Source organism: Hippocampus comes, unplaced genomic scaffold (assembly GCF_001891065.2).
Source record: "Hippocampus comes isolate QL1 unplaced genomic scaffold, H_comes_QL1_v1.1 scaffold156, whole genome shotgun sequence".
Lineage (NCBI taxonomy): Eukaryota > Metazoa > Chordata > Actinopteri > Syngnathiformes > Syngnathidae > Hippocampus > Hippocampus comes.
Window position 1 is genome coordinate 4,341,169 of NW_017805744.1, and position 24,852 is coordinate 4,366,020.

Genomic DNA, 24,852 nt, shown 5'->3' on the forward strand with positions numbered 1-24,852 from the left:
CCGCCCACACTGTCAGTCAAGCTTAGTATTTTTCTTTTTTATGCAATTCAGTATAATAATAATAATAATAATACAAACTGAGAAAAAAACGACCATGTAATTCCTATTTTATTTGCATTACTTTGCCAGTACACAATGTATTTTGTGGTTTTCGTGGACATGTTATTAAAGGAAAATCATTGTAATTTTAGAGCAAGATAACTCGGCAATTGCCCATTTAAAAAACAAGGAAATGACTTTTGGGGCCAAAATGCTGTTTTTCTTACAAGTATCTGAAAAGGATTGCTTTCTCCTTCCTGAAATGGACATTCATATCAAGATTTACATTGAGGCATATTCTCCCGTTTGCGTTCAGAGGGATCCTCCGGCCAGGACTGTCTGTTTTTCACAAACAAGGTCAATTTGTATTTTTTTTTCAATAAAATGTTCAGGGTGTACCCCGCCTACTGCCCGAAGACGGCTCGGATAAACTCCAGCATGCCCGCGACCCTCCTGAGGATAAGCAGATTAGAAAATGGATGAAACTGCAAATGAAGACAAAGAAAAAAAATTATCAGCGTCTTTATTTGGGCATTTTAGATACATTAAAAAAAAAGTCCCAATGCAATACTCCTCTTACAAAGAACCAACACATAGAACTCACCAAATTCCATTTGTAACCGACAATAAATAAAATATAGTGTTGTAACAGGAGAATTAGGCTGCTCTGTCTCATTTACATTTCGGAACATGCACAGTTCTGTGAATATTACAGAGGGCGCGGGACGGCGCGGGGGGGGGGGGGGTTAATAATAACCTAAGGTTTACGTTTAATTCTAAAGATATTCCTTGAATTCTGCATCGAATGGTGTGGAGATGTCATGAATGATTTGATGTTTATTGAGGAGAATCCTTTCATGACCTGAAATGACCACTGAAAGAAACATGCTTTTTATATCAGCAACTTCCCCACAACATTGTGGTAATTCTTGTGAGGTTAATATCGTGATAATATCATGTTGTGACATTTGGATATCATTACATCTCACGATTGTGACAAAAGATCATACGATTCATGAGGTAAATGGTAATCAGCGTGTAAAAAAGCTACTAAAGTTTGACTTGAGCCAAAAAAAAAAAAAACAGACTCGAGGGGGCAGAGTGAAGTAAAGCGACACTAAAATCTTGCTAGCAGTCTGAAAACTGCAAATTACCCCTTTAGGTCCAAATTTTTGGTGTATTGTTGAAGTCGCTATTCCTACCAGACTCTAAATTTTGACAGACTGTCCTTTTTGTCCTTGCTATGTTGATAGTTTTATATCTGTAAATACATTATTTGGCCAGTCATCAAACACCCTTCCTCAGTCTTGTTTCAGATTTTGAATTGTCACATAAGCAAAAATATCACCATCAAGGTCACTGTCTGCTTAACATATCCAATTGAACAAAATGTAATTTTCTCCACTTTTTGGTTGTAAACCAATGTTTTTGGTGAAACCAAGCCATGTTCTTGTTGCAGATTGTAAATAGCTAGAAACTAACGTTTAGCCGAGTGAGAAGACAAAGTCTACTGTTTCTTTCAGTAGGACAGTCACTTACGTTGTCACAGAATATATTATGTGGTCTTGAAAAATCAGTCCTAATGCTGAAAAATGACCGGAAATAGGGGGAACTCTGCTTTGAAAACGGCTGCCAGTGAACAATTTACACATTGAGGTGCTCTTAAATCAAGGTACCATGTAAAAAAAAAAACATAAAACTGAATCAGTTAAAAAAAAATCCATGATGTATCGGGGAACACTGGACTGTCTGCTAATTTTGGAATGGGACAAGACAATGACATGAGCTCATGTCCATAGTGATGATTGTCCGCAGTCATGTCGAGGTGATGAGTAATCACCAGTTCCAAGTTATGTGTGTTAAAAATATCAATGACTCCCTTCACTGTACCGGGGGAGTTGTGGGAGAAAAATGCTTTTAAGACTGCTTGACCTTGTTCTTTTCCTGGTCATTGACATGCTGCTGATGTTGCGGCTGCTGCTCCTCCCTGCTCTCCTCCCTCTCTGGCCGCTCATCGCCCTGCCGGGCAATGAGCAACCGGCAGGTGAGCAAGATGCCGAAGACCAGAGCATGGGCGTAACGCTTGAGAGGGTCGCCGACAAGCTGGTGGAAGAACAGCACAGCCAGCATGACCAGCAGGAGCATGAAGTTGGCCACGTCTTTGGGCCGGCCCGGAACCAAGGTCAGGACCACACCGCAGGACACCTCTAGGGAGCCGATGATCTTGCGGAGCAGCACAGAGGTCACGCCGATCTTTTTCAGGCCTGGCAAAGCTTTGGCATAGCTCTTGTATGCCCGTTTCTAGAGGAAAGCACATCGGATAAATTAAAGCAAACCTTTTTTTTTTTTATCTTTATTTGCTGTTGTCAATTTGTTTCATTCATTCATTTATTTTCCGATCCACTTTATCCTCACAAAGGTCGCGGGGGGTGCTGGAGCCTATCCCAGCTGTCTTCGGGCAGTAGGCGGGGGACACCCTGAATCGGTTGCCAGCCAATCGCAGGCCACACAGAGACGAACAACCATCCGTGCTCACACTCACACCTAGGGACAATTTAGAGTGTTCAATCAGCCTGCCATGCATGTTTTTGGAATGTGGGAGGAAACGGAGTACCCGGAGAAAACCCACGCAGGGCCAGGGAGAACATGCAAACTCCACACAGGGAGGGATCGAACCCACGACATCTGCACTGTGAGGTCAACGCGCTAACCACTGGACACCGGGCCGCCCAATTTGTTTCAGAGAAATCAATAAAAAACTAACGACTTGAAAAACAGCCCTTGGAAAAGAGCAATATGGCCATGCTCCCCTCCCCTGCCCTCCATGTCTTGGTGGGAGTCACGACAGGGACTGGTCAATATTTATCCATTCAAAGTCATTGTAAATACATCGGTGCATCCATCCATCAGTTTTCTGATCCACTTATTCTCACAAGGGCCGCGGGGCGTGCCAGAGCCTATCCCAGCTGTCTTTGGGCAATAGGCGAGGTACACCCCTGACCTGGTTGCCAGCCAATCACAGGGCACTCATAGAAAAACAACCATTCATGCTCACAACCACACCTTGGAACAATTTAGAGCAGGGGTGTCAAACTCATTTCACATTGTGGGCCACATAAGGCCTCGGTAGATGTAAAGTGGGCCGGACCATTAAAATTCTACCATACTCTGCTATAAATAACCAAAATAATGTCTTTCCTTTGTTTTGGTCTAAAGAAGCACAAGAACATTAGGAAAAGGTTTAAATTTAATAAACAGATCTCTTACAAAACATTTCATGAAGCTCCTTAGATTTCCTTAGACAAATGTGCAATTTACTTTTATCATTCACATATATGCATTGCAACTGATCCCACTGATTGTACAAAGACACACAACTTTAACAAGTAATTGGTATTGAAAAATATAGTAATGCACTTTTAATTTAAGATTAAACGAGATTTACAAAGAAAGGAATTTTTAAACCATTTACACGTGTATATAAAATCTAAATGTAATCCCTGCCTACACCTTACAAACTAAGGAGAGTGCTATTAAATGTGTAAAGAATAAAGTATTCACGTCCTTGATAGTGTCTGCTGTGTTGGGTCTATCTCAGTGACAGACTGAGGCTGCTATTGTCTTCTTCTCTGATCAAAACAATGTTGTCTTTTACTCCATTCAAAACAGTGTGTCCCCCTAGCGGATGCTCCATTAATTGCACCTCATTAAAAATATTCATTCCGTGTCTTTTATGCATTTTTTTTCACTTTTAAATTACCCTGCGGGCCTGATCAAACCTCCTTGCGGGCCGGTTCCGGCCCGCGGGCCGAATGTTTGACACCACTGATTTAGAGTGTTCCATTAACCTGCCATGCGTGTTTTTGGAACATTGGGGGAAACCAGAATATCTGGAGAAACCCCATGCAGGCACGGGAAGAACAGGCAAACTCCACACAGGAAGGCCGGTGCCAGATTTGAATGCTACACCTCTGCACTCTGAGGCAGACACACTAACCAGTTGACTACCAGGCCGCCCTTGTTTTAAATATGTAAAGTATAAATACTGTTTCAATATTTGAAACATGCTGGTACCTTTGATGTTTCTCACATCACAACTTCTTACAATAACATCAATGGTCAGACAGATAACGACATGTACAGTGGCTCTTCACATGCAGCTTACTCCCGCATGTACATAAACATAACTGGTCTGTTGTCAACTGCGTGTAGTTGAACACCTTCACCAACAGAGGGGGCTAACATACTGTGGAACAGCCGTCAAATCCTGGTTCAAATGTATCCATCCATTTTCTGTTCCGCCTTATCCACACAAGGGTCGCGGAGAGGGGGGGCGTGGGGGTTCTGGAGCCTATCTCAGCCGTCTTCAGGCAGTAGGCGGGGGACACCCTGAACCGGTTGCCAGTCAATTGCAGGGCACACAGAGACGAACAACCATCCGCGCTCACACTCTCACCTGAGTGTCCAATCAGCCTGCCATGCATGTTTTTTAGAATGTGGGAGGAAACTGGAGTACCCGGAAAAAACCCACGCAGGCCCGGGGAGAACATGCAAACTCCACACAGGGAGGCCAGGGCTGGAATTGAACCCGGTACCTCTGCGCGCTGGCGACGCGCTAACCACTGGACTACCAGGCCACTGTGGTTCAAATTTAGCTGTATGCAAATATTACATCCACATAAACACACACGAAAATTCCTAGGGGGGCGGCAAATAATACTTCACGGTTTTTGGTACCAATTCACCATGAATAACGACGGGTTACTCAGTTTTGTTTAATTACTTTACTTGTGAAATAAAAATATTTCATTTGAGATTTTCTAAAATTACTTCACACTTGAACTTTAAAAAGCAACTGTATGCAGGGCAGTCAGAAAAGTGTGTTATGCCGAGGTCTTAGGTATATGAATAATGTTTTTATATTTCATTATATATATTTCATTAGCAGCTGCAGCGGTGTTGCACTTTTTCCTGACAATGTGTTCAAACTCGCTGTTTGAGCACATGAATATTTCTAGTTCTAGAGGGGTGAAAAATGCAGCCCTCTTCTTCCCCGTTGCCATGGTGACTCGTTGAATCAGGGATCCATTGATATTGGCTTTTGAAAGTTGTGGTATACGCAGTTAACTCCAGGGGAAGACAATCGGAATTGATTAAACACATTCAAATCCGCTGTTCTGGAACCGCAAACTCAGAGTTGCTATGTCAAAGCAGATCAACTCCGATATCAGTTTGTTGAACACTCTTTGTGAAACAAGCCCCAGGATGTGGACTTGTGTTTGCCAGTTAGTCTGGTGTGGCCTCCTTGCGTGTGTTCTCATTTAAATTTGTGTTCTTTGATTATTTGTCCTGTTCAATAAACAACTGAAAGTCCATTGATGAATGGTGGCTCACCTTGACCACATGTGAGGGAATAACGGCACCTTTTTCACCTCACTCAAGCGGCGCGCATGTTAAGCTTATTACTTAAATTTTAAATTACAAAAAAATGAAAAACTAATATTTCATAAGACAAAAAAAACTTAAGCCAAGGTACCACCAATGTACCTGATTTGTAGCAACAAATGAGCATTTTGAGGTCACGGGAAAGCATTTTGTTCTTGTGTCCGTTTTGGAGCCAAATTTTTCTTTTCATTTGTCATGCCATATATACCTGATTACAACCAGGTCAAAGTCAATTTATGAACACAAAATCAGCTCCAAGTTATTTATCTGCTTAGTCCAAATATAACACTTGATGCTGCAGTTCATTTCAAATGATTAATATTAGTGAGGCTATTTGAACACACGTACGGCCTAGTTTATCCGCTGATGTATGCGTTGGTAGTCATACTTCCCGGCGTTTATGCAATTTTCCAGCGAGGATGGTCTATTTGGACTATAAAATGAGATAATGGTGGCGTGAAAGAGAACGTTAAGCGGTTATTTTGCGGTGAGTTGGATATTTAGGTCATCCATCCTGCACAGAACAATGGCCTCCCCCCACTTCTCCTTCACTCACCATCTCGCTATACGCGTCTTTGCTGAGCCTCGGAGTCAGCTTAATGGTCCCCATGAAGACGAAGAACAAGCCGAGGGCGAAGGAGAGGGCTACGATGGTGATGGTCCTCGGTGAGGGCATTTTTGCACGACGAGCAGTCAAGTTGGGGTTTGCGATGAATGGGAGACGGTGCACCGGATGCTGCTGCCGGGTGCCTTGCTAAATAATGATCACGCACCGACAACCTGCTCGTCTTCCGCGGGAGCGCGCACAGCTGCGTAAAAGGACTGCGGTCAGGCCAGCCTCCACACGCAAAACTGATGCCAAACCAGCCGCCACAGCGATTGTCAACACTGTGAATTACGTTAATCCGCCGCTAGCGAGCGATGTTGTCCACCTTCAAAATAAAAGCTTAAAAAATAATGCATGGTCAATGTTTAGATTTAAAATGTTATAAATTAACTTCTCTGCTGTCATGACACCGTGAGAATGCAGTTGTCTCACTTACACTAAAAATGTTATTAAGTTGACATAGAAAGCGAAGTAGCTGTTACCTTTGCATCAATGACTAAAATTACATTCTCCATTTGAATTTCTGTATTTCTGTATGTATTTATTTATTTATTTAGGGGGTGGGGGGCGAAACTGTTTCATGATGAGCAAGCGTCTACAAATAAAAGTAAACAATATTTTGACATTTCTCCTTGCAATAGTGTAAGTGCCCTTTCTCTTTCACCGGGTCAAGTGCTTCTCCCGGCCAACTAGGCTGCTCTTATAGCCTGCGGTGGATGTGAGGACTTTTTTAATACAATAAAAGAGCCAAAAATTAAAAAATACCTAAATATAATTTTTTTAAAAAACACTCAGAACTTGTACGCTTATGCGTCGCCCCCCGCCGACACCAAGAATGCCATTATTGTACTACGATGGGATGCCTGAGAGCGGTAATGAGTGAACCCAGAACCCGCTGGAAACACAGACGCGCATTACATTACCCTGCGGTTTATTTTTGTTATTTTTTTGCAACATTTTCCACAAGACCTCATGTCATGTCACACTCACACTGGATCTCAGCAAGCGAGGTGCTGACAAACAGATGTGTCTCAAACCAGAGATGGGCATTCCGTCCACGGACGGACGCCCATTTTTGGGACGGAGGACAAGAATTTTTTTGGGTCATTTTGTTGTCATTTTATTCGAAAACGGAACATTATAAATACATTTGGCCATACATACAGTTTGGATTTTTATTTTTAATAAAACAGTAGACCTCCACTACCTGCTGGAATCTCCGTTTTGAAAGACTCACGGATCCAGTGAGAAATTGACATTTGTGCATTAAATTATATTCTGCCTATTTTGGTGAGTAGAGGGATGAAGTGATGCCATACAAGGAGGGAGTTTTTTTGCTCATTTTCCCTGATCTTGACGCTCCTTAAGAGCCAATATGGCTTTTCGGTAAAGATCTAGGAGGAGAAAAGATCTTTATTATGAAATCCAACAATTAATCTGCATGTGGTGGGGGAGTGGGTAATTCTCACCAAATGTGGCGGCAGAGAGGTCAACAGGTTGAGCGGAAGCTCCAGATGTTCCTTCGATGTTGATTTTGTTCCTCCTTTTAACTTTCACACCTTTCTTTGTTTTCCTCTTTTGCCCGTTGGCTGCACAGACAAATTATTTCATTGCAGTACAACAATCCTTTGTTTATTACAAGGGGTTACGTTCCAAGTCTCACCTCAGTTGCAAACAAATACAGTATTTATCTTTTAGATATACAGTATTATAAAGCTTTATGAAAACTGTAATAGCAATCCAATAAGAATGTCAGGTGCAGGTATTATTTTTGTCCACTTGGGGTCACCATCCTCACTTTCTACACTCAGTGTGATATGGCGACAGACGACTCGATAATTGTGATTGGCTATTCATAAATTCACCAAATTCAAATACTGAAAACTTTATTTGTCCCCGAGTTTTGTTTCTGTGGAACCTATTCCCTTTTCACCGGAACACTCACTTTTTTTGAGGTTTTGTGCACTTTCAGAAATTGATTTAAATGCCACAAGATGGCGCCAAAGCCTGGTCGAATAAAAAATACATATATTATCCTGGCCTACCTCTGAGGGGCTTCTCGTCATTGACTGTTGATTCAGGCGCATTCGGTGTCTCCTCTTTCACTTTGCCCTTCTGTTTGTGTCTTCCCTTACTGGTGGGGATGAGTGTGCCACTGGGTTTCTCTTGATGGCCGGCGTTCTCAGTCTCCCCTTTACTTGTCTCATCTTCCTCCTTCTCGCTTACCACTTCTTCATTTTGTTTGTCTTTATTGGCCTTGATCGGCCTTTTTCTCCTCCTGGTGGATTCCTTCAGTTTCTTTTGTAGTGTCTCCTCCTGCCAATAACAGTTCATCTTGTCAATAATTCATGTATGCCAAAGGTGGAATTGAAGCGGTCTAGTCCAAAATCTATTAACCTTTTGCATGATGTTCTGGATGGGCTGCAACTTTCCTTCCACATTCGTCATTTTCGTTTCCTTGTTTTTTGACCTGTGAACCTGGCGGAGGTCTGACTTGCTGGTTCTCGTGCTGTGGTTACATGTGAGGATGGATAATATGAAGTCAAATTAAGGTTTCACTTAATTGTCCATCAGATGTGCACATTTCTATTGTGCGTCTCCTCATGCTGGTAGCCTATCCCAGCTACTAGGGTACACCGTGGACTGGTCGCCAGTCACTCTTAGTGCACTGCCTCATTGTGCATGTTTGCTGTTGCTCACTGTGGTCCAAGGAATGCTCAGCTTGTTTGAGTGCTCAGATGCATGGAAAATTAGAAACATTGGTCGTAAAGACTAGCACCCTGACAGGCATCAATCAAACCCAACCTTGTTTTGTGTATTTTTCATTCAGCTCTCATCAGAATGTGGATGTATTCATCATGTAGTGGCACTAAGTATGACTTACCGTTCGCTCTTGTTTCCTCTTCTCGCCTTCACTGCCTTGCCATTCGTCTCTCTGGGCTCGAGAGGCCTCTTGCTGTCCTGGGCCACGCGGGTGCACAGCCCCGGGTAATCCAGACAGACTGCTCGCAGCAGCCAGCGAAGGCCTCGTAACGCCTTCCTGTCTGACCAGCGCCGTAGGTCCATTAAGGCTGAACAAGGCTCCTTGAGGGGAAAGGGGGTCATAGTCCGTTTAATGTTAGGTTGATGTGAGAAGGTCGTGGTCAGGGTTCATGTTACTGTAGGACTTACGATATGGCACACGGAGCGGCTCTGGTTGACTAGCTTCTCCAAGGAGAGCATCTCGATCAGCTCACTTCCCAGCAGGGCATTCATTTTGTCTTGTTTGTTTGCCAAGCTGTAAAGATGAACAGCAATGCACAGACTGAGGCTCAGAGTTCAGTTGTTAAATCACACTTCCCGAAAAAAAAAAATTATCCCATTTTTTTACATGGACTTTTTCATCAGAGCGGTGGAAATGTGGTTAGCATGTCTGCCTCACAGTTCTTGGCCATTTGCAGCGTTTTGTTTTGCTGTTATTTTGTGTGATTTGTAGTTTGCATGTGTGTTGTTTGTTTGCAGCATGACTGTATTTGCAGCGTTCGGCCGTTTGCAGCGCCTTTGCCCCTGTCGGCCACCACAGATAAAGCCCTACTTAGCCCATCCCATGTTTTAGAAACAGCTTGGAGGAGGTTCTGGGGAACAGCGCCATTTTTACCACTCGGCCACGAAAAAGTGTAATGGACAAGCAACCACATAGAATGGAATCAGGGTGGTTTGGGGGAGAACCCCTAAAATGGAAAAGGGGCTGTCCTGAGACTGACTAGTGACCAGTCCAGGGAGTAGCTCACCTATCACCCTAAGTTAAATAAGCTCGACCCTACCTACAACTTTAATGAGGATATGTGAAGCTGCATTTTAATGATTTGTTCAGTGTCCTTGAATGCCTAGAAAAGGCACCGCTGAATAAATATATTGTCATTATAGTTGCGTTTCACCTGTGAGTTAGCAGCTTGTTAAAACAGCTCTGCTAAATTTCTCCTTAATTTGTTGTCTTCCACCCTTTTTTATCATATAGTGTTCATTGAGTATCTTGTAAAGCCATTGTGGACTGTTTTCAGTGTTTTGGGGCATGTTGTTTTTTGGTGGAGAATACAGCATGAGTGGTTCTTGTGTGCGCCTTGACAAGCAGCATGTTTCATGACGGTAAATATTAATGCTATTAACCTTTCACTTGTTTACTTGCTACAACTGTGAGGAGCTACAAGTGGAGGAGACGAGAGTCGGTGAAAAAATGAAGTCAAGAATGGACTACACGGGACAGGAGAACTGAACCACTCATTCCGTATGTGTGTTACTCACATATTTATTGCAAAGATATGCTCTGTAAAGAGAGAGAGAGAGAGAAAAGGGAATATAATTACACCAGGATGGGTTTTCCTGCTACTCTGGGCTCCTTGAGCAGGTCAGCCAGGACCTCCTTGACTTCCTTTATCCTTGGCCGGTCGCTGGAGTCCACCACGAAGATGATGCCGTGTGCTTCCCCGTAATACTCCCTCCAGGCCCCTTGTGACTCTATTGAGCCCCCCACATCCAGCAGGGTGACCAGGTAGTTCTCCACCCTCAGCTCACTCCTCACGCAGCCTTGGGTGGGGCCTCCTTCCACGGCGTGGGGGACTGCAGGGGATAAAAGAACCACATCACAGGAAAACTGTCAAATGGAAAAAGTGAAACAAAATGAGTATTTTTACACACATTTAATAATTTGTTTAAATTTTTTTTAATTAATTTAAAATGTGGTTTTCAGTTGAGACCCGTTCTGTTCACTTTGAAGATAGCAGGAAAAATAGTCAGCAAAAAAAGAAGCAAGGATAGAAATGAAGTGAATGAAAAGGGATGATAGGACTAGATTAGAAGAAAAGCAATGAAGAAAGGAATCGAGAAAGGGTTCATAGATGGAAAGAAAGAAATAAAGACAGCAGAATGGGCAAGGGTTGAACATGTGTGCCTCGTAATTCTAAATTCTGGGTTAGAATCCCAAACAAGAAAGAAAGTAATGATAAAGAAAGGACAAGAAGGTACACTAGATAAAAGTCTACACATCCCTTTTCAAATGCCAGGTTTTTGTGAGATAAAAAAGTGCGACCAAGATAAACAATTTCAGAACCTTTTTCATCATTAACATGATCTGTAACCTGAAATTGAAAAAAAAATATTTTTCAAAGGGGAAGTATGAATAAACAAGTGTGCACACCCTCTGATACCTGGTCTGCTTAACAGAGTTTTCCAATCACATTCAAACTTTTGTTAGATGGGAGTCAGAACACATGGGGCAGTAAAGATAAAACATTTAAAGTGCCTTTGATTCACCCCAAATAAAGTTCAGCTGTTATCGTAGGCTCTGTCAGAAGCCAGGAGGTTGTGTTAACTTTGACTGCACTTTTGAACGGTTCATATTTTCCACCACCTTTTCTAAACCCCAAGTTCAAAATATACAACCCATCTTCCCACACTTTTTGGGAAGATTGTGTTCTTGTACAATAAAACCAACTTTTTGGCCATAATTTATTCAGGTATTCTTGGTGCAAAACACAGCAGTTCTCATCACCAAAATAATATTATAACCATCGTAAAGCATGGTGGTAACTGCATCATGCTTTTTGGGTCCATTTTTCCTCATTTGGAACTCGGGCATTAGAAATTATTTCTATGAATTTATTGTATTGAGGAACAATGCAAACTGTAATATTGTATTATATATTTTGCACTTTATTGCATATCAACATAAAAATGCATTTCTACAAATAATAACCCCCTACATAATCAATGCCTCATATACAGTACAGTTGAGTTAACAAGCTAGCCACAGCTATTACATGTGAAAATACAGTATTTATTAGGAAAAACAAACATTGATGAAGAAATAATATTTAGTGCGAAGAATTCATTGATGGGTACCTCTTAACATGCCCCGGATGGAGGACGTCTTTCCTGCTTTGTCAAGACCCACCACAAGAACAGTCACTCGCCTATGAAATAAATCAAACATTTACAATTAAAATCAAATCAGTTAGCAAAGTTAAGATGGCACTAAATGTATGGAATGATTCATTAAGCTACACTAATGGACCAATATACAGAGGTGACTTGAGAGTTCGAGGAACTCAAAACACACCTATCTCAAATAATCTTTTCCATTGTCATGAATGCAAATGTCATTCATCTATTCTAGCCTTCCTTTAAAAAAAAAAAATACAAAATTTGTTGTATATTTGATGGAGGTGAAAATAACACCCCACAGTACTCTATTTTATACAGACACGCAATAATTATATGAATGAATAAAAGGAATTTAAGAGGTTGGGGTTTTTTTTTGTCACACTGCATCAATTGAATGTGTGGCTCTTTCTGCTTTGCCTGTCTTGGCCACTTGGGGGCAATGTAAGACAGACAGATGGATATACTGCTCATTAAGACGTGTCAACTCTCCTCAGCACATCAGAATGACACTAATATTAGTCATTTTTTTTCAGAAGATAAAGAATATACTGTAATAACTGTACTGTTTGTGTTCGGCCCGCTGCTTAATGGGTTATTGTACATAACCAGCACACACAACATAGATGCTAATTAGCGTTACCATTAAGCTAGCAGACTGAAGGCGAAGCAATGTGGTTATTTTAAATACGGTGTAATTCCCTTTGTTTAATGTTTAGTTTGACAGTAGATTTTAAAATGGGAGTGTAAGCAGACAGATTAAATACATTTTTTTGAAAGAATTCTTCACTATTTGCCAAATTGCTGCTTATTTTAAAGTAAGTTGAGTTCAGCTGCCATCAAGTTGACTCACTTGTATCTCAAGGCACCACTGTATGAGAAACACTGCTCGGTATGAGGTGATTTACATCAACTGCAGCATCAGTCAAACACAAGCATTCTTCTAGCATCCAGTAGACATGTTTGCCAAGATCACCTTATTGGCTCCTGGATTTTGGAGAACCAGGTGCAGCAGTTGCTCATCAGGTTGAACATGTTGTCTTGAGGTGAGCAAGGCGTGCACAGTGGCCACCATTTTCTCTGCAAGCGGTACCTGGCATCACAAGGGGACATCATTACTACGACACAACACCGAATGAAATCTTCTCATACGATCAGCTGAAATATACATTTCATTCGTGGATGCTTTTCAGTAGAGTTGATGAAAGATAATCCTGGATGATGTACCAGATGGTTCCGCCTTTTATTTGTGTCACCTTAACATAAGATGACTTTCTTCTCCAGCTCTAAATTTGGCTTTCCTTTACCTAAATACATGCTCAGAGTTACCCATGGATTTCAGTATATTTGAACATCATGGGAAAACCAAATTTATCTTAATACTTATGGAAATAAATCAAGTTTCATACAATATTCAAATTTATTGAGATGCACTTTGGTTAGTATCAGAAACCAAATTAATCACATCTCAGCAAAACACTAAAATAAATATGTATTCATGCCTCATCAGCGCCTATTGGACCTGAGCACAACTGTAAGATTAAATCTCCCGAACAGTGATATGAAAATAACACTTTTTTTTCATCTGACTTTTTTTCATCAGTTTTGATATTCAAGCATTTTTAGCAAATCGTTATTTTTTAATCAAATTAAATATACAACAAATAATTTTTTCCCTTCAAATGATAATCAAAATGGATGCCAAGCTTTGATCAAATGACATGATATAGGTGAAAAAGCTTGGTCATCCAGCAACACTGACTGAAACTTCCTCCAAGTCCTGCATATGCACGAGACACTGCCCTATTTTTGGGCCATGTGGTGAGTGTGGTGTGTACGACACAGCAGGTGTCTGAGGTCAGCAGACGACATCAATAACGAAATGCACACACGCGAACTGGCAGGTCTTTCACTCCAGTGCATCTGTTGTGTCTTTGTATAATCTGCTAAAGCCAGTTTAGAATGGTCTGCTTTTCCTGTCTTGTGAACAAGTTGACCCAAATTTTCTTTCACACAAGGTCACCACACTACACCAGGTTCAGCCCATCACATCATTTTATGTGGCCCGCGAAGGCAAATCATGTTGTCCCTGTCTTCTTCACGTTTCTTGCAAAAAATATTGCAAAAATTTGCTAATTGTCTTCACTCTGAATAACGTTGATGTACTGAAAGCATTTTTTTTACAGTCTCCTTTTCAAAGAGAGGAATAGTTGGACACATTTTTTTTACTTGCTTCTGATTTCAGAACTAGCTATCCATGCATTTGTTGTGTATACAGCAAGTAGTAATATGAGGTGACAATACATTTGTATAGCAAGGGGTCAACAGTCATAACGGGAAAATAATTATGATGTGGCCCGTGCCAAAAATTAGGTTTGACATCCTGGATTTAGAGCGACAACATTTACTTCAGGTTTGGTATTTCTTAGTTTAATTTTTAGTTCTAGCAACATACTTATCTGCAAGGTTTTCCCAGTGGCTACCTCTAGAGGTTTAGTGCAATCGTGGTTATCAGTCTAGACATCCAGCAAATCTATTAATAGAGTATTTCGTGAACAATAACAATAATTTTCTGTATTCATTCCTGTATTTAAATTAAAAACAACAAAAAAGGAGTTAGCCCACTGAAGTTAATTAAATGTCTAGTTGGTCCTCTGCAGAAAACTACATAATCATGTATGATTTACATATTGAGTAGGGTATTAAAATTGACAAAACAGATCCATTGCCTTAGCAATAACAAACCATGCTGCTATTGATGAATAAACATACAATAGTGGACTCCAACCTAAGATTAACGGATGATTGTTGCATACAGTTACAAAAATGTACAAGGTAATAAATGAATGATACGTACAGAAGTCGGTCTATGTCCATACAATTGTTTCCACACACCAATGCACTAACATCTTGTACCTACCTGCTACAACACTTAATCAGGCTCACGCTAAGCCTCCGCTCACCCCATGTGGGAGTTGCAGTCCCTGTGTTTTGGTCTCGCAGCCAATCGCAGGGACACCGCGTGAGCCGTTAGCTTGGCCTATTGGATGACTCTCCTTTAACGGGACTAAAGTAACTTAATGGGGATCTCCATGAGGTTAGTTTAGTCCACAGAGGGCTAAATGGATCTCATGGTGTGACTTGTGATGTCTGAAAGGGGCACCATGGACACATTTAGGCTGGGTGGAAAATGACATCATCTTGACAACGAAGATGCCCGTGTGGCACCTTACGTTGTACATGTGAATCTTTCTAAATATATGGAAATAAATATTACAGTCATACAGACAAACAAGACACCATATTCTCAGTGAAATTCAATAATATTACTTGCTGTTGTTGCAAAAGATAAAGAATATATTCTCATATTTGTATTGTGACATTGTCTGTCTACACATGTTGCTCCACCATTTGTGGTCAAATATGTTTTGCTTAAAGGGTAATACCCCTGCAACTATCAATGCCAATGGTTAGCACACCAATGCCATTTCCCAATCAATGTTAGCATTTAGCTAATGCATGTAAGTCTTTTAGTTTTATGTTTGGTTTGACAGTAAATGCCAACTGGGATTGGCAGCAAACGGCATGAAGGCTGTTTTTTTAAGGAGTTGTTCACGATTTGACCGACTGCTGCTTGTTGTGAAATGAGTTGTGTTGAGTTCACTGCCACCATATTGTATCTCAAGTATGCACTTGCACGTCAAAGTGTAAAAAAAAAATAAATAAATAAAAATAAAATCAGCCAAATCATGCTTGTATCTCTAAAATCTCATAAATCGATAGATTTTTTTTTTAATTCTCTATGATCTGGATAAACTACAAAATGAACCAAAACAGTATGTGCTTAATCATTTGGAACACAGAGTCAACAGAGTAACCAGAATCTTAGAAACTCCTACCAGTATGATGCATAATAATAATAATAATAATAATAATAATAATGACTTTCAAAAAACGTACAAACAACAAAGTCAGGGATTTGCTGCCATGCCATTGTTCGAACAAACGAAACCTCAGATGAACCTACACGTTCATAATCATTTGTAATAATAAACATTTGTCGAGTTGTAGTGTATACTTTACACTTTATTCGGTTGCTTAAAAGGATCCCCACCCTTGCTGTCAAGAGAGATAGGCAAGTCATTTATATCTTCTTACGTTTAGTCATGATTTGATTAGAACACATTAGTAAGCTTATTTTATAACGCAGCATATTTATGGACAGTACCATTGCACATCACAAAGAGAGGATCAACCAGTTACATAACATCATTGGCAACAAAATGCCTTTCGCTGAGTGGGGTATAGAAAACTATCCCTAGATGGCGTCACAGTTACAGAATCCGTCTCTCGACTTTTTTTCTTTTTTTTTTTTTTTTTTTTTGTTATTGCCTACAATGCATTAAATTAAAGCGAGGCACCATATTTTTCACCATGCTTCTTCCACAATTATAGAAAAATCAATTTCGTACCTATCATCCATACCAAACATTGAAAATATACAGGGTGGTACTGGAGAGAATAGTTTGAAACATAGATAGAGGTCCTCACTGTTATTAATTAATTTACAAAAATGAGAGGGCAATACTCATTTTTGTCAGATACTGTCTAGACTTGTCTTAATAATACACTACAGGATAATCAATAAAGTACAGACAAAAAAAAAAAACAAAGAGCCGACTTGTATGGTAATATGAGCTCATAGTAGTTATTGTGTGATTATACTTGAGGTACATCAATATTGAGAGTGTGGACTCAAGGGTTAGTTTGTTTATCTCATTAAGTCATTACACTAATGTCCAGTCAGGTACCGCCCTTCTCTGCTGCAAACCGCTACACTCAAACACACGTACAGATTCACACAGGGCCAAAAACAGCTGGGTCAAGCAAAATGGCCACACCCCTGTTTGCTCCACATAGCAAACATGCCTCAAAGACCCCTGACAGTTGATTTTGCACTCTGTGCTAACCTCCTGATTCAGAGGCGGCTCTTGCGAGGATCTCAAATAAAGGCTGCACAGCGCAAGCCTGACGTCTGCTGCTCCATAATGATATTTCCATCTTTCGCTTTCCCCAAGGCCCCACATGAGCACAAGTACCTCTGCAGTCTGGAGTTCGTGACCCACAGCAACGCATGCATTACTAACGATGAGCCTTCATTTGTGCTGTCCGCTTCCTCGTCCTCCTCCTCTTTCCTCCTCCTCACCAGGCGCAACTCATTTATTGAGATTAAATCTGACAGGAAGTAGATAGCATTTGAGGGTGAGCTCTGTGGTCAGTCTTTTTCTCCACAGAAGAAATAATGGACAATGTAATATATGTTGGATATCAAAATGTTGCAATCATTTTTTTCCTCCTCCTCTTTCCTCCTCCTCACCAGGCGCAACTCATTTATTGAGATTAAATCTGACAGGAAGTAGATAGCATTTGAGGGTGAGCTCTGTGGTCAGTCTTTTTCTCCACAGAAGAAATAATGGACAATGTAATATATGTTGGATATCAAAATGTTGCAATCATTTTTTCTAAAAAGTGAGCAAAAATAAATTTGACACTCCCCAGAGCAGAGTGTTGTTAATAACGCTGCAAAACTTGAATTAAAAAAAAACAATCACTGCTGGAACATCACGCCACTCAACTGTCAACTGTCAGTGAAATACAAACTTGAAAAATGACTGTGAGTTCCTACACACACACAGTAATTACATGTTTGAGCCACAAAAAAAAACCAACAAAAAACAAAAAACGTCCTCCAGTGGCTGGAGTATATCCCACTGGGTCATCATGAGGCTTTTCCACGTCACGAGGCACTGTGCACATCCTAGTGCAAAGCCCTGTCCACACATTGGCTGTCACATCAGACATTTTTTTTCCTTTTTTTTTTTTTTGCCATCACTCTTTTGTCTCACTCTTAGCCATTGCTCACTCATAGCCGACAACAAAACACTTTAAGACATTCAAATTAATTTTATATGCGGATGGGATATGCATTTTTGCTACCTTCACATTACAAATTGTGCCGAATAACCGCTGATGCGAACAAATATGCTCAAGTTCTTACATACCGGGGGAGGGTCAACTCACGACGGACACCCAAGTGTATCATTGGGCACTATTTCAGCCAAGCCCCAAACAATCAGGAAAACTGAAATGGTGGTGGTGGTGGTGGTGTGGGGGGGGGATATAAAGACCAGCTTTATTTACTGCGCGGATCCGCATGTTAGATGGTGTTTAATTAGTTCCAAAAATAAGTACTACAAAAAGTATCTCTCAGTCTTTGCAAGTTTTCAACAATTATCTTGAAGGATGCATAATGTATTTCAAAAACCAATCTCTGTATTCACTCGACAGGGTCTTAAAACAACACACAATTGTAAGAAGTTTACCGTTCTATATAACAAGAATTAAAAAAATAGAAATTGCATGTAGTAAATGCTAAAAAGTCCTTGAGACTTGGAAAATGCATTCATGATAAAGTATATTATAATGAGACTAGTTTGAATCGGTTGAGGAGTGCTGAAGGAGGATGTCTGAATTGATTTTGTAGTCTCTTCGTGGAAAATGTGGAACTAGACATTATTCATCTTGTGACCTGCAAATCTTTGAGGCATACTTCTCCCTAAAATTTGAGTTTGTTTTAAAAAATTGCCTGGACTTTACAGTTTCTGACAATGTGCATTTGGCTATGATAAAATCCTCAGCAAACATCAGCAGCTCATTTGCTTTCCATGCTTAAGCCACACAGTCAGACTGGTTCCTTTAACCTCAATTTTAACATATGTTCCAGAGAGCCAGTGTGACCTGGACAACCAATGTGACAAATGAGGACACGTCCATGTAAAAAGTCAATGAATTGCAGAGTGAGTCACTCTTTGTTATTGTTTCTCTCTCTACTGTACAGTTCCCAGCGCAACAAGTCCGAGGACAACCAGTGGGTGAACTCTAAAAATGGAAGTGCAAAGCAGCTGAACTCTCAATGCTAAATGTATCCCACTGCCAAGCTGTAGTGTGCTCCTCTGTGTTTTTACTTGACAAGAACATGATATACTGTGCTGCAAAACACTCATCCATTTTTAGTTGAATGCAGGAGAATAATCCAAAAGAGATGACGTTAGCATGTAACCATGTGCTGAATGAAGGGAGTTTCCACTTGCTTATGCTGAGGGGTGGGGGGAAGCATCATTAAGAAGATAATATTTAGACAAGTATTGAGATAAAAAAAACAGCATGATGACTACGTTTCAAGGCACTATTTGGGTGGAACTGACAGAATCCAGCTGCTAGTTCTTCTCTATAGAGGGTGGTGCCAAAAAGCACATTTTTCTGTTCAGGCAACAGATTAAATAGCAATGGAGAAGAGTTTTTGATTTGACTAAATACATTATGTTGTAGTTATGTTGTCCATCCATCCATCCCATTTCCTGATCTGCTTTATCCTCACAAGGGTCGCGGGGCGTGCTGGAGCCTATCCCAGCCGTCTTCGGGCAGTAGGCGGGGGACACCCTGAACCGGTTGCCAGCCAATCGCAGGGCACACAGAGACGAACAACCACCTATGCTCAAACTCACACCTAGGGGCAATTTAGAGGGTTCAATCAGCCTGCTATGCATGTTTTTGGAATGTGGGAGGAAACCGGAGTACCCGGAGAAAACCCACGCAGGCACGGGGAGAACATGCAAACTCCACACAGGAAGGCCGGAGCTGGAATCAAACACGATACCTCTGCACTGTGAGGTGAATGTGCTAATCACTGGACCACTGGGCCACTGGTAGTGTGTGGTCCATTTCTATCCTAGAAGTTTCCCTCAACATTTTCAGCTCAAGACCCCAAATTATAAACAAAATTTGGTTCCTCCCTGGGACCCAAACCAGCTTAACTGCTATTATTTATTGCCACAACATACTTAAAGATAATACATAAAGTGTCAGATATAAGGATTTATGTGCATTTACAATCTAACAACTAAATTAAGTCTGTAAGTGTTATATCGTGTGGTTTGTTATAGATATTTTTATTGATATTTTCCCCTATTACATCAATAAACAACCAGAATTTTACATCAATAAACAAACAAAATTTATTTGTAAATGAGTGCATTTTTGCATTTAGCAGGGGAACAAATAAGAATTTCCCTAACTTTATATACTGCACACTAATGCTGAAAAACACAGGACATGACCTCACCACACCAAACAGGAATAATTTGCCAAGAAAAAGTGTTCCTGTCTGAATGACATTATTCCACAATAGGCAACTCAATAAAAATAACCGACTTGGAAAAGGCTGCTCTCCAGGAATGTGCCCGAGGGCTTTGTTATTGGAGACCCATGTAACTACTGTATTTACCTTTTCCGCCTACGCAATCTAACAAAGAAATTAAGTCTGTAACTGTTATATTGTGTGGTTTGTTATAGATATTTTTATTGATATTTTCCCCTATTACATCAATAAACAACCAGAATTTTACATCAATAAACAAACAAAATTTATTTGTAAATGAGTGCATTTTTGCATTTAGCAGGGGAACAAATAAGAATTTCCCTAACTTTATATACTGCACACTAATGCTGAAAAACACAGGACATGACCTCACCACACCAAACAGGAATAATTTGCCAAGAAAATGTGTTCCTGTCTCAATGACATTATTCCACAATCGGCAACTCAATAAAATTAACCGACTTGGGAAAGGCTGCTCTCCAGGAATGTGCCCGAGGGTTTTGTTATTGGACACCCATGTAACTACTGTATTTACCTTTTCCGCCTACGTCCAAAAAGATGTAAGAGAGAAGTGTCGAGTGACACACTGTTGCTTACTGTAAATATTGACTATTCATCAGTAATTTGGTGTGAAGAACTATAAAAATACACTATTTATTTTTGTATATAAAGTAGCATTCTTCCAAAAATATTTCTCACCATACTAGGAACTAGAGCACAACTTTGCTGTGTTCATAACACAAAGCGTCTTCTGAAAATATATTCATTTTTCAACACAAAATACATACCATTCATAACGTTGATGTTTTTTTCATACTACTGATACCCTTCCTGAATTTTAAATGTGTTCCTGTCTCAATGACATTATTCCACAATCGGCAACTCAATAAAATTAACCGACTTGGGAAAGGCTGCTCTCCAGGAATGTGCCCGAGGGTTTTGTTATTGGACACCCATGTAACTACTGTATTTACCTTTTCCGCCTACGTCCAAAAAGATGTAAGAGAGAAGTGTCGAGTGACACACTGTTGCTTACTGTAAATATTGACTATTCATCAGTAATTTGGTGTGAAGAACTATAAAAATACACTATTTATTTTTGTATATAAAGTCGCATTATTCCAAAAATATTTCTCACCATACTAGGAACTGGAGCACAACTTTGCTGTGTTCATAACACAAAGCGTCTTCTGAAAATATATTCATTTTTCAACACAAAATACATACCATTCATAACGTTGATGTTTTTTTCATACTACTGATACCCTTCCTGAATTTTAAACTTTAATGTCTACTCGCTAATTAGATGCAAAATTAGCCGATAGTTTTTGTGACATCCCTGCATTAATAAAATTTTTTGTTGTTATTTTTTTTTCTTTTAAATAATAGGTACAGTACCAGCTCAGTAATTTGGTGTGAAGAACTATAAAAATACACTATTTATTTTTGTATATAAAGTCGCATTATTCCAAAAATATTTCTCACCATACTAGGAACTGGAGCACAACTTTGCTGTGTTCATAACACAAAAGGTCTTCTGAAAATATATTCATTTTTTTAACACAAAATGCCTACCATTCATAACGTTGATGTTGTTTTTCATACTACTGATACCCTTCCTGAATTTTAAACTTTAATGTCTACTCGCTAATTAGATGCAAAATTAGCCGATAGCTATTGTGACATCCCTGCATTAATAAATTTTTTTGTTGTGATTTTTTTTTTCTTTTAAATAATAGGTACAGTACCAGCAAAATGTTTGGAAACACCTTCAAATTCAAATGATCTAAAAACACATTCGGAGATCAAGATATTCAAGATATTAACTCTTGATAATGAACAGCTGTGAACTGAAAGTCATTCCAGTTCATAAAGCATCATCCACATCATAAAGCTAACTGAGAAAATAGCAAAGTGTGCAAAGCTGTTATCTGGGCAAAAGAATCTAGAGGATACGAAATTCTTAAGAAATTGTTTTGGTTGACATTTTTAACCAAATAATGTAATCAATACTGAAGTCATTTACGTAACTACAAGAATGTCGTCCTTTTTGGGGTGGTGGGATGTTAATGCTTATTTTCATGAACAGCAAAAAAAACCATGTCTATCAAAACCAAAAAGTTTGTCATTTGAAAGGACAAAATCATCGTCTTGGCTTGAAAGGGCTTAAACCGGATATCCAATCTTGGTCAAATGCTCTTATTTTACGTGGCAGTCGTTTCCACATCCGATATTGTGTTTATTTTGTGAGCCAGCTTGCATGCTCTTTTATCCACAACCACCAGCCACGGAGGTGCGTACCATGAAACAGCTGAAAACACTTGCAGCCACAATCATGCCAAGTGCCGCCGCCACAAAGTCACTTTAATCAATACTTCAGTCATTTACGTAACTACGAGAATGTCGTCCTTTTTGGGGTGGTAGCATGTTAATGCTTATTTTCATGAACAGCAAAAAAAAAAAACATGTCTATCAAAACCAAAAAGTTTGTCATTTGAAAGAACAAAATCATCGTCTTGGCTTGAAAGGGCCTAAACCGGATATCCAATCTTGGTCAAATGCTCTTATTTTACGTGGCAGTCGTTTCCACATCCGGTATTGTGTTTATTTTGTGAGCCAGCTTGCATGCTCTTTTATCCACAACCACCAGCCACGGAGGTGCGTACCATGAAACAGCTGAAAACACATGCAGCCACAATCATGCCAAGTGCCGCCGCCACAAAGTCACTGTCACATGGCCCAAATGATGCACGAGGCAGGAAAGAAGACCTTTGGAGGTTTTAACGATGATTGAGTTGACGACGTGACGAGGCGGAACTTCCACGCCGACGGACCGAGCGAGCGAACGGCACCGACGCCGGCTGCGGAACGAACCCACTGCTGCTTACCAGGCCTTTCCTCTGGATAACATTGTATCAAAACTTGATGTTTTTATTGCTTTGAACGCAGGAAAGAACAATGGTGGCAGGTTGGAGAGCTGGAGCCGACTTATACGTGGAAATACGTTTTTTTTTTCATTTAAATAAGCTTGTCCCCTGGGTGGTTAAAGCCTGAAAAAAGTTTGACTTTGTTGCTGTCGCCATGGAGGAGCAAGAGAGGGAGATTTCTTACGCCGACCCCCCGGCGTCGGACAGCGAGGTTGTGGTCGTGGTGAATCCGAGTCGAGTGCGCCCTCCGCTGGGCGTGGTGCTCGCCACGGTGCTGTACTGCGCCGAGCTGCTTAACGCCGCCGTGCTGTGCAGCAGCTACCACCGCACGGACGACGAGCACTGGCTGGGATTCACCATCACCTTCATGCTCCTGCCGGCCGTGCTCATCCAGATGACCCTCATCTTCATCCACAGGGATGTGGGCCGAGACCGGCCACTGGTCCTCCTGCTGCACCTGCTGCTCCTTGGGCCTATTATCAGGTAGGTTTTCACCCCCGCCCCAATCAAACGGAGAGGGAAAACATAGGCAGAGGAGGCAAAAGTACTCATATTCTGTACTTTAGAAGAAGTACAGACAGTTGTGTTAAAAAAACACAACAACAACAAAACCACTTAAATATAACCTATACTTGGGTAAAAGTCTTTACAGCTTGCAACTGGGCCACACATAATTCTAGACCATTTCTGATTATCTCAGATTATCTTTATTCATCTAATAACATGACAATAAATGCATAAATTAAACAAATACGGCACTGTATGGTGGCAGTGAACAACAACCCATGGTTTGTCAGGTGCTGAACAATTCATCATAAAGATGCCTTCAAGCTGTTTTTCTACTAAGTTTATTGCCAAACGAAATGTAGAAGAAAAAAGTAAAGTCTGGACTGTTTTAGCTTAATGTTAAAAAACAATGAATTGGTTGGCTAATAAATAGCATCAGTGTTGCCTTAAAAGAAACCTGATATGTTGGCACAAACGGTGGAGAAACACCTGCAGACAGACAGCGTAACAATACATGCATATATTCTCTAAACCTCTGAAGAACAACTAAGATTACTGCAGTGATTGTCTCCATTTATATTCATATGTATGTATAATACTTTATATATACTCTGTGGTCAAGGCTTGCACATCAGAAGGAGTTTAAAAAAAGGGCAAAAACTGTTTAATTCTCATAGAACTAATTACACGAATATATTTATCTCAAGACACCACTGTAGTGATTCAAATCCACCATTCAGTGGTGGGCGGCCAGGACTAAACACTATCAGAAGCACTGACCTATGGTGGACATGAAAAGCCAAAAAGTGGGTTCAAATGCCTGTTTTTTTTTTTTTTTTTTTGCCCTATAAAAAAAAAAATGAGACTGAGCTAAATAATTCCCAAACTTTTTCACCATGAATGTGACCAGATATGTGCTGGGAGCAAAACTCTGGGTTTTTTCTTGTCCCCAAGATCGCAATCAATAAATAGATCAATCAAGATCTAAATCAGGGTTGACTTTAGCTGTTTACACCATTGTTTCACATTGCGTCATCTGCAACGGTTGAATCAAGTAATGAAGCTGTTTGACACAATGTGGATCAGAAGGGACAGATTCCCTCATGCGTTGAGTACGAGTCACCTGACTTACAGGTCTTTCGAGATACGAGCCTTCATTTGGCCTGTTTTTTTTTTTGTTGTTGTTGTTCTTG

General features: G+C 40.4%; 3 protein-coding genes across 6 annotated transcripts in view; 1 reads left to right on the top strand and 2 right to left on the bottom strand.

The window, feature by feature from the left end:
- Positions 1-1,750: 1,750 nt before the first annotated feature.
- On the bottom strand, positions 1,751-6,383 carry tmem35 (transmembrane protein 35). The gene is made up of 2 exons (XM_019884106.1): positions 6,041-6,383; positions 1,751-2,340 (listed from the first exon to the last, which is right to left on the bottom strand). The coding sequence occupies exons 1-2, from the start codon at positions 6,158-6,160 to the stop codon at positions 1,957-1,959; spliced, it is 504 nt and encodes a 167-aa protein (XP_019739665.1). The 5' UTR covers positions 6,161-6,383; the 3' UTR covers positions 1,751-1,956.
- A 650-nt stretch (positions 6,384-7,033) lies between these two features.
- Positions 7,034-17,183, bottom strand: arl13a (ADP-ribosylation factor-like 13A). 3 transcript variants are annotated; one of them, XM_019884063.1, is made up of 10 exons: positions 17,107-17,183; positions 12,984-13,100; positions 11,969-12,039; positions 10,435-10,687; positions 9,263-9,368; positions 8,976-9,175; positions 8,489-8,600; positions 8,137-8,407; positions 7,561-7,680; positions 7,034-7,485 (listed from the first exon to the last, which is right to left on the bottom strand). In XM_019884063.1, exons 1-10 carry the CDS (start codon positions 17,145-17,147, stop codon positions 7,430-7,432), a joined length of 1,347 nt encoding a protein of 448 aa, XP_019739622.1. In that variant the 5' UTR covers positions 17,148-17,183; the 3' UTR covers positions 7,034-7,429. The 3 variants fall into 3 exon arrangements, with proteins under 3 accessions (XP_019739622.1, XP_019739624.1, XP_019739623.1); XM_019884065.1 differs by lacking the exon at positions 17,107-17,183 and adding an exon at positions 16,091-16,183; XM_019884064.1 differs by lacking the exon at positions 17,107-17,183 and adding an exon at positions 14,865-14,934.
- Positions 17,184-22,840: 5,657 nt separating this feature from the next.
- Positions 22,841-24,852, top strand: part of xkrx (XK related X-linked) — a 16,822-nt gene continuing 14,810 nt past the window's right edge. For both annotated transcript variants that reach the window (XM_019884053.1, XM_019884054.1), the window contains exon 1: positions 22,841-23,635. In XM_019884053.1, the coding sequence (XP_019739612.1) occupies positions 23,307-23,635 (329 nt within the window). In that variant the 5' untranslated portion in view covers positions 22,841-23,306. The remainder of the gene's footprint in view (positions 23,636-24,852) is intronic.

Coding starts and splice junctions, on each gene's coding strand:
- tmem35 (XM_019884106.1), bottom strand. CDS start 6,160: ATGCCCTCACCGAGGACCATCACCATCGTAGCCCTCTCCTTCGCCCTC. Junction 2,341..6,040: donor AAGACGCGTATAGCGAGATG/GTGAGTGAAGGA, acceptor GCTTTCCTCTAG/AAACGGGCATACAAGAGCTA.
- arl13a (XM_019884063.1), bottom strand. CDS start 17,147: ATGCATGCGTTGCTGTGGGTCACGAACTCCAGACTGCAGAG. Junction 9,369..10,434: donor GCAGGAAAACCCATCCTGGT/GTAATTATATTC, acceptor TCATCTTTACAG/CTTGGCAAACAAACAAGACA. Junction 9,176..9,262: donor GCCGCTCCGTGTGCCATATC/GTAAGTCCTACA, acceptor TTTCCCCTCAAG/GAGCCTTGTTCAGCCTTAAT.